We start from the raw sequence: 9,038 nt of genomic DNA, 5'->3' as shown, positions 1-9,038 counted from the left end.
AGCCCGCCTCGGAGGAGACAGGGCTGCCAGCCTCCCGGCTCCGGCTCCAGCACCCCGCTCCGGCCGCGGACGTGCTCGCAGCCCAGAGTCAAACCGCGTTCGTCCTCCTGCCGCCTCGCCTCCCCCTCGGAGGCCGGGACGCTCGCCGCAGCCCGGGGCTCAGGCGAGCCTGCGGGCTACCGCCGCGCCCCCGCTTCCCGCCCCCCCGCCAGCCCGCTCCGCAGCTGACGCGGAGACGTGAGCCTGCGCACCGCCCTTGCGAGAGCGCTCGCATCACCTCGCACCAAGGTGCCGGGCTGGGGTGGGATGGGAAGGCGCTCGGCGCCCCCCGCCGCCTGCTGCCCCTCGGGCTGGCGCTCCGCCCCCTCCGCGGGCGGGGGCCCCCTGGGCGGCCCCTCCTTCCCCCGCGCAGGCGCAGCGCGCGACCTCGGAAGCAGCGGGGCGGCGGTTGCGGGGCGGGGAGAGGCGAGCGCGCGCGCGCGCGATGCGGCCGGCGCGAGCATGACAGGTGGCGGGAAGCGGAGGCCGCGCGGGGCGGCGGGCCCGGCCGGCGAGCAGGTGGCCGTTAGCGGGCGGGCGGGAGCGCGCGGGGGGGGTGGGGGGCGTGGGGGGGGTGGCCGCGCCTGAGGGCAGCGAGGCTGCCAGCGGGGCCCGGCAGCCGTGGCCTGAGGCACCCCCGGGCCGGGGGGCGAGCTCCGAGGGCCGCGGTCGTGGGGCCGTAGGCCTGGACCGGCGCGGATGCCTTGCGGTGGTGCCGGGCCTCCTCGCCCCTCGTTGTGGTTTGCTCCGTAGCCCCTGGGGCCCCTCGTTTTCCAACACGGGAGCCTCCCCCCCGTAGCCGGGCTTTTCCCCGGTGACCGCCGCGTTTCAGGTGTGCTGCTTACAAACAGCAGCTGCCCCAGCCTCCTCAGCCGCCCGGCGTGCCTGCTGCTGGAGACGGGGCTATAGTTAAGTACCTGATGGCGGCCCACTTAAGAGGTGAAATGTCTGCCTCCTTGTACTGCCCTAACAAGAGACGAGAAACCTTGCTTTTTCATTATTATTCATCTTCAAAACAGGGGGTTATGATTCCTGCTAATTCTTGGAGCCTTATGAGGTAGTTGAGGTTACCGCTTTACTGGTGTGCATGCTTGCATGGATCACTTCCTAGCCCGTTTCAGTTCATGTTACATCATTTTTCAAAGCAAGTTAAATTTCAAGTTACTTTTAAAATGCTCTGCTGTAAACTGCACCAGTTCAGGTGTTGAATAGTGGAGTACTTCAGATTGTAGAAACTTGGAGGATTTTTGTTGTGTCGTTTAACCAGATGTGACAAAATAGTATCCCTACTTCCAAGTGTCTGTAAAACACACGAGTTTCTTTGATGGAAGCTGCTGTGTGATTGGAAATGGTCATTTTAAAATAATGTAGAACTTAGATTAAACTTTGGGATTGCTTACTCCTTTACTTGATTAACTAATAAAAGTGCCTCTGTTGGTTATATTGACCCATTAATGTCAAAGTAGCACTTTGCTATTTCGTACAAGTTTAGCACGTCTCAGATAATGCACTTTTAAAGGATTCTGTCCAAAATAGATGTTCTAATCAGTGTATGTGCTGTTTTAACTAATAAGCATGACTTAATGGTCTTAATCATTGTTCCTCCCTTAATACAGAAGCTTTGTATAATCCTTTAGTAGAACTGACAGGAAGCAACTAAATGAACTTTTTTTTTACCTGCAGTGTGAAAAAAATGGAGATGTCAAGAAGAGAAGGTCAAATCAGGCCGATATCCCTGATAATCTTCGCGAAGAAGCAGAAACACGCTATCGGCTTAGACTGCCTGAAGACTTCTATCAGTTTTGGAAGTTTTGTGAGGAACTAGATCCTGAGAAACCAAGTGGTGAGTTTTAAAATATTTTTTTGCCTTTTCTAACTTTCACTCTCAAAACCAACCTGAAGGCAGGCAGACTGGAGGTGGTCAGATGCATTCTAATGCTGCATCAGTCTTCAGTTAAGATGTAGGATATTTACATGTGTAAACAAGAATACTGGAGATAATCACAAAGATGTCGCTGTACTTAAAGCTTTCTAAATTATAATTACTTAAATCGTGTAATACAAGGGGACTAAATGTTGTCTAAATCTGCCTTCCTTGCAAGTACATTTAAAATGATTAGTATGGAAGTGAAGTTTCCTCATATCGATCCAGGTTTCAGCTTCCCCAAATTTATTGTATAACAGAATGTGGCATCCCTAGGTGCTCTAGAAAGAACAGTTTCTTTTAGAATCACAGAATGTTTTGGGTTGGAAGGGACCCTTAGAGCTCATCTAGCCCAACCCCCTGCAGTGAGCAGGGACAGCTTTAACCAGATCAGGTTGCTCAGAGCCCCAGCCAACCTGACCTTGAATGTTTCTAGGGATGGGGCCTCCACTACCTCTCTGGGCAACCTGTTCCAGTGCTTCACCACCCTCCTTGTAAAAAATTTCTTCCTTATATCCAGTCTAAATCTATTCTCCTTCAGTTTAAAACCATTACTCCTTGTCCTGTCACAACAGGCCTTGCTAAAAAGATTCTCCCCATCCTTCATATAGGCCCCCTTCAGGTACTGAAAGGCTGCAATAAGGTCTCCCTGCAGCCTTCTCTTCTCCAGGCTGAACAACCCCAGCTCTCTCAGCCTGTCCTCGTAGGAGAGGTGCTCCAGCCCTCACATCATTTTTGTGGCCCTCCTCTGGACCCGCTCCAACAGCTCCATGTCCTTCTTGTGCTGAGGGCTCCAGAGCTGGATGCAGCGCTCCAGGTGGGGTCTCACCAGAGCAGAGCAGAGGGGCAGAATCACCTCCCTCGACCTGCTGGCCACGCTTCTTGTGATGCAGCCCAGGATATGGTTGGCTTTCTGGGCTGCAAGTGCACATTGCCAGCTCATGTCCAGCTTTTCATCCACCAGCACCCCCAAGTCCTTCTCCGCAGAGCTGCTCTCAATCCCTTCATCCCCCAGCCTGTATTCATATTGGGGGCTGCCCTGTCCCAGGTGCAGGACCTTGCACTTGGCCTTGTTGAACCTCATGAGGTCCACATGGGCCCACTTCTTAAGCTTGTCTGAGTCCTTCTGGATGGCATCCCGTCCCTCAGGTGTGTCCACTGCACCACTCAGCTTGGTGTCATCTGCAAACTTGCTGAGGGTGCACTCCATCCCACTGTCTATGTCATTGATGAAGATGTTAAACAGTGCTGGTCCCAACACGGACCCCTGAGGGACTCCACTTGTCACCGGTCTTCATCTGGATATTGAGCCATTGACCACTAGTTCTTATGAGAAGTGTAATAACTGAACTCTTGAATAAAAGCTATCTGAATAAAAGAACATTTCAGCTTTCCTTTTCTGTTAAACAATGTTTGAGTGGTTTGGATTCATGGAAGCTTTTGATACCTTCATTTATGCACTCACCAGAAAGTAAACCAGTTCATGCTTTGCTTTTCAGAGGCACTTGTGTCAAGTGTTGGACTTACGCTGGTTGGACCATATGATATTCTCGCTGGAAAACACAAAAAAGCAAAATCAACAGATCTGGACTTCAATCTTCATTGGAGATTCTTCTATGATCCCCCAGAATTCCAGACTATACTTGTCGGGGATAGCAAAACACAGTATCACATGGGATATTTCAGGTATTTTATTTAATATATGCTCTTGCTGGACTATAATTATGTGTAGCTTTTTCTCCTCTGTTTTCTACAAGACAGGATTTGAGAACTGTGCACTATCACCAAACAAAAAGCTTTCTCTTCTGTGATTGGATATTAATACATGGGTTGATATCTTTTATTAAAAACAATCAAAGATATTGAAGACTAGATTTAAATATTTATTGAACTACCTCTCCCAACCCTCCAGAGCACCTTCACTTATTAATCTTTAAGTTTTGCCCTGATCCTTAGAAGAAGTAGTCAATCCCTATGAAATAAAGGGAATGTGTATTCTCTCTGCATGTATTGATACAAGCTCCTTTCGAAGCCATGCTGTAAGATTTTAGAGCTTTAGATCTAAGGGTGTTTCTTGTTAGGTTTCTGAAGGAGATGGCAGTATGGTGAGGAGGCAAATTAATTTTACTTTGAAATAGAAAAAATGGACACGGCTCAACTATTTGTGTGTACTTTTTCATAAATAGGGATGTGCCAGAGGAGCTTCCAGTGTGGGTTGGTGTCAATGAAGCTAAGAAGGGCTGTGTGATTTCACAAGTTGGTGATAATGTCTTTGCCGCAGTCAAGTAAGGTTCATGTTTACATCTATTTATAAATAAGTAGAGTAGAAGAGAAACTATTCATTGGGAGATACGATGTGGAATAATGCAGCTAACTTTTGTATCTTTCTTTCTCAAGAAACCCTCGTTTTTTTTGTTCCTGCTAGCAAGTTTAATGGTACTCTCAAAAGCCTTAATAGGCTTCTTGACAGTGTTTTCCATTTACAGGTAAAGTAGATAAGTGTTAATTATCTCAATAGATAAGTGTTAATTATCTCATTCTTTAAATACATTGGAAGGGATAGTCTCTATAGGGAAACAAAAAAATGCCCAGTGGGTATGTTAAAATACATCATAAGAAAGGGCATCTCAAACACTAGTGAAGGAAATCTGAATATCGTACTCAATGAGTAGCATCTAGATCTTGGTTTTCCCTACACGGAAGTACATTATTTTTGTATATAAAACTACAAGAAGTACCACTTCTGACCTGGGGCACGATAACATTTATATGGATATATAATTCAATATGATTCATGAAGCTTTACATAGTCCTGCATCGTGAATGTAAACAACAGATTTCATGACCTGTCAGTTAAAAATAGAAAGCTCTGTAAGGACAGAAGCGTGTCAGTAAGTGAAAGCATACTGAAGAAAAGCTTCTGCAAAAGAACCCCCGTGTAGTGCAGAGTTAAACGAGGACATTTGTTTTGAAAGCACCATGATGAAACTCATAAATATGTATTTATGTGCATGACTTGGATGACAAATAGTGTATATAGCACTGAAGCAGCAAACTCAATTCTTAAGATAGAAAGATGAACAGCTACTGAGTCCAGGAGAATCTTCAGCACCTGCAGATTGCATAAACGGTATTGTAATGCAAATACAGATAGGAAATGCCAAAGTGCTGTCTGTGCCAGACTTTTTTTTTTCTTGTTGTTAAGAGGCTTGCATTCCCAAGTCTGTGTGTATAAATAAACCCATGACTGCTAATCTTCACTATGAGATTTGGAGGGTTAGTGATTAGAATGTTACTCACTTGTTTGTTTTCTGTTAAGCTCTTTTAAGACATGTTTCTTCTGTTTGCAGATTATTTTTGTCAAAAAAACTTAAAGAAGTGACCGATAAAAAGAAAAATGCTATTCTGAAAGATATAGATGAAAAACTAACAGGAACAGCAAAAGAACTGGGTTATTCTCTGGAACAAAAAACCATGAAGATGAAACAGAGAGATAAGAAAGTATGACTTTCCCCTGGAGAGAACTAAGTTCTGTTAAACTCTTTTCATTTACTTGCCTGGTTTTTTTTAAATATTTTTTATTTTTTCCTCCTAGTCAGTAAAGATGCTTCATTTAGGAATTTCCAGAGCTAATCAGCTTGCTCTATAAAACTTCAGGAGAGGGAAGATTAATATAAGTGTGTTCCAAATAATAGGATTAAATCAAAACACTTCACTCTTGTAAACCATAGCTTGGCATTCAATTAAAGGAAAAAAAAAAAAAAAACCCCAAACCCAAAAACCCAGTAAGGGAAATAGTCTAAAAACTAAAATGGAGAGCATGGAGAAAACAGCTTCAGAGTGAAGATTCATGTAAACAGTTGGGTTGGATCTCTTGGAAATGGGAACATTAAGGATGATATGGATTAGTAATAGAGTTTTTTTGCAGACCGATCAGAAATAATTATGGTAGGGAGTGGCTAAACAAATGTAGTCCCTGGACTACAAGGATTCCTAGATTTCAGAAGTTGGCTGAAATGGAGTTTCCAGTTATTTTAAACTTCAGTACTTAAAAGTAACTACTGTATACTTTAAAACGAAGTTGATGTCCTAGAGCCTGGACACTGTCTTAGGTTTGAGCACCAGCAGTCAGGTGGTGTTTAGTGAGGTGAGTGGGTTTATGTCACAGTATTGACTTACGGTGCTATATTCAATTTCCTGTGTCTTTATTTAGGTGGTGACCAAAGCATTTCATGGAGCAGGCCTAGTTGTTCCTGTAGACAAAAATGATGTTGGATACAGAGAACTTCCTGAAACAAATGGTAAATATCTTGTTTACTGTATTATTCTGCTTTATTTAAGTAAACAACCTTCAGTCGCACAGCAACTCTGCAAAACCCAACCTGCTTTTGTATTTCCTACTTGAGAATATGAGCGGTGGGAGTAAAAGGCAGAAATCTGAACCATCAGAGTTGAGCTCAAGGTATTTTCTTTAAACAAACCAGATGAGAATCAATGAAACGTGCTAAATCTGAAATAATAATTCATGAAGTAGTAGTTTAGATGACCCTCTCTTTTGTGTTGGCACAGCCATGCAGGAAGTAGATCCAAAGAACTGATCTACATTCAGGGATTTGTGAGTTTATTTCTTATCCCCCTATCCTGCCCCAGTGTTGTTCTAACCAGAATCAGTTCTGTGGTGCAAGTTCACCATGCAAATGCTTGTCTCTGTATGGGGAACTGAGACGGATGGGGGTGGGGCCAGAATGAGCAGCAAGGGGAAGGGGGAAACTTTTTCACCAGCAGTTCAGGGTGTGCCCAGTAATTGTTCATGTAAGCGTGACACACAGGTATGGTTTTGCCACAAACTACTTCTGTGCAATATCAAATTTCTTTTTAAAAATGTCTAAATATTTCTGCTTTTGTTTTTTGCAGCTAATCTCAAAAAAATTTGCAAGGCCATTGTTGATGCTCCTACTGACGATGAGAGACTGAAGGCCTTTGCACCCATTCAAGAAATGCTCACCTTTGTTCAGTTTGCTAATGATGAATGTGACTATGGAATGGGATATGAACTGGGAATGGACCTGTTTTGCTATGGATCGCATGTGAGTACTCCAACAATCATACTTCACAAAATTACACATTATTTTATGCATGGACTGGGAGTTCTTCTGTGTCGTAGATCTCTATTCCCAATCCTATCACAGAATTATCCCTAGGTATCATGAAAGTCTACAAGAATATTCTTAATTTGTGAAGACTTAAAAAGTCACGCTTACATCATCATTCCATGTTGAACTTACAATTGCTTGTATGAAAGCACAATCCTGCAATCCAGAAGCATTTAAACAGCATTTGACTGGTGTGGTGTAGTGTGCGTAATACAAGGAGTTGTCATTAAACTCCTAAAAACGCAGAATGTCTGATCCAGATACACTGAATAGCTGTAGCCTCCTACCCCCAGCTACTTGTATGGCCGCAAGCATGCCGGTTCATCTGGATCGAGAAACAGACTGACGTTTGCAGTAACCCCAGCCAAAAAAATGGAACGTCAGTCAGTTGCCGACCTAGACCAGCTAAGCTGGATCTCTAAGCTTCTAATAATCGCTCTTTCTGGTTCTGCGTTAATGAAGAAGGTTGTAAATAAGCTGATTGACTAGCACTTAATCACACATAAAGATTCTTCTTAACACTTTTTGTTCTGTATTAGCCACTGCTCCATTGATGAAAAGGGTCATGTCCATAATAAATCCACGGCTAGGAAATAACATATAAAGAAGCTTCAACATAAGTGTAACATGAATGGATGGTCATAGAAACACCCATGCTAAATAGCTTCTTTCAGTAAAACCAGTATTGGCTAAGGGGTGCTCCAAAGCATCGTGTAGAAAGATGACAATCTTGCAGTACTAAATGTAGGCCCAGAAAAGTTGCACTGGATGCCAGTTAAAATCTTTAGCCACTGAAACGAAGGAAAATTCACTGCTCTGTGCATATGCTGTTAAATTACTAATGTGTCTCTTGGATTTCCTGCCCTGCTCTCCTAAGTTCCCTACAGCATCTGAGAATGCATTGTATTTTCCTCTGCTATCCTTGTTTAGGACCCTTCCTTCAGTGACTGTGCTGGTTCAGCTGCTTAATTCCCTCCTACACCTGGAAGGGCTGTGAAGGAAGCAGTTGCTTCCAGCTGGCTGAGTAGGTGGAGGCAAACCTGTCTGTCACACTGCGTGCTTCTCAGCACCTGAGATTAACCACTGGCAAACTTGTGCAATGCATAATTATCTTTCCAGCATTGTGACATGGCCTGAGACCTGTCTTATGCAGCAATTTGAAATGGCTGTAATTTTGCAGCTGTTTTCTGAAAATAGAAACCGTACTTCATTTTCTTGTGTAGTAGACAGAAAGGAAAAACAATGGCTTTACACATAAATAACACCACGGTTTGGGCCCAGCGGTTTTGCCTGTCTGCGTACGGTTAGAGCTGCTTTCCGGTTCCGACTAGAGCCCTGCGTGCAGAGCCAGAAGCAGCACGCTTTATCTGTAGCCTAAGACACAGAGAATGACTCGGGCCTCTCCTATGAGGGGGAGGAGGTTTAACGGGCTTACGTGTATGGTAATGATAACAAAAGCTAAATACGCTCTGACTTTTATACCTTTGAAGCATTTAAATGGTTCTAAGTACCACCGTGATCCCCCTCGAGCTGTGGAGTGTGACAGGATGTGGGACTTCAAGTGCAGGCCGGACAACTCCGTGCCTTAGCGCTAGTCACCATCTCTTGCGCTGCTAAAAGGATTTGTGTCCCTCGCTGCAGCAGCTCGGGCAGCCCGGCCCAGCCGTGCTGCGGCGGTCGGAGGCGCGGCGTGGGCGTGCGGCAAAGCCGCCAGGCCAGGCTGCTCTCGCTGTGCAAGCGGAGCCGAGCCCTGACCCCCCGGGCTGCTCTTGTCTTCCCTCTCCCCACAGTACTTCCACAAGACGGTGGGCCAGCTGCTGCCCCTGGCGTACACCCTGCTCAAGAGGAACCTCTTCGCCGACATCATCCAGTCGCACTTGGCCGACCGGCGGCAGGAGGAGGTGGACCGGCTCTCGCCCTGA

General features: G+C 45.4%; 1 protein-coding gene across 1 annotated transcript; it reads left to right on the top strand.

The window, feature by feature from the left end:
• The first annotated feature begins 486 nt into the window (after window positions 1-486).
• Window positions 487-9,038, top strand: HPF1 (histone PARylation factor 1). Its single transcript, XM_075709587.1, has 8 exons — window positions 487-558; window positions 1,723-1,882; window positions 3,463-3,649; window positions 4,150-4,248; window positions 5,314-5,464; window positions 6,177-6,264; window positions 6,878-7,050; window positions 8,907-9,038. Exons 1-8 carry the CDS (start codon window positions 502-504, stop codon window positions 9,036-9,038), a joined length of 1,047 nt encoding a protein of 348 aa, XP_075565702.1. The 5' UTR covers window positions 487-501.

This window comes from Pelecanus crispus, chromosome 4, assembly GCF_030463565.1.
Source record: "Pelecanus crispus isolate bPelCri1 chromosome 4, bPelCri1.pri, whole genome shotgun sequence".
NCBI lineage: Eukaryota > Metazoa > Chordata > Aves > Pelecaniformes > Pelecanidae > Pelecanus > Pelecanus crispus.
This window is presented reverse-complemented; position numbering and strand designations above follow the sequence as displayed.

Coding starts and splice junctions, on each gene's coding strand:
- HPF1 (XM_075709587.1), top strand. CDS start 502: ATGACAGGTGGCGGGAAGCGGAGGCCGCGCGGGGCGGCGGGCCCGGCC. Junction 559..1,722: donor CGGGCCCGGCCGGCGAGCAG/GTGGCCGTTAGC, acceptor TTTTACCTGCAG/TGTGAAAAAAATGGAGATGT. Junction 3,650..4,149: donor TATCACATGGGATATTTCAG/GTATTTTATTTA, acceptor TTTCATAAATAG/GGATGTGCCAGAGGAGCTTC.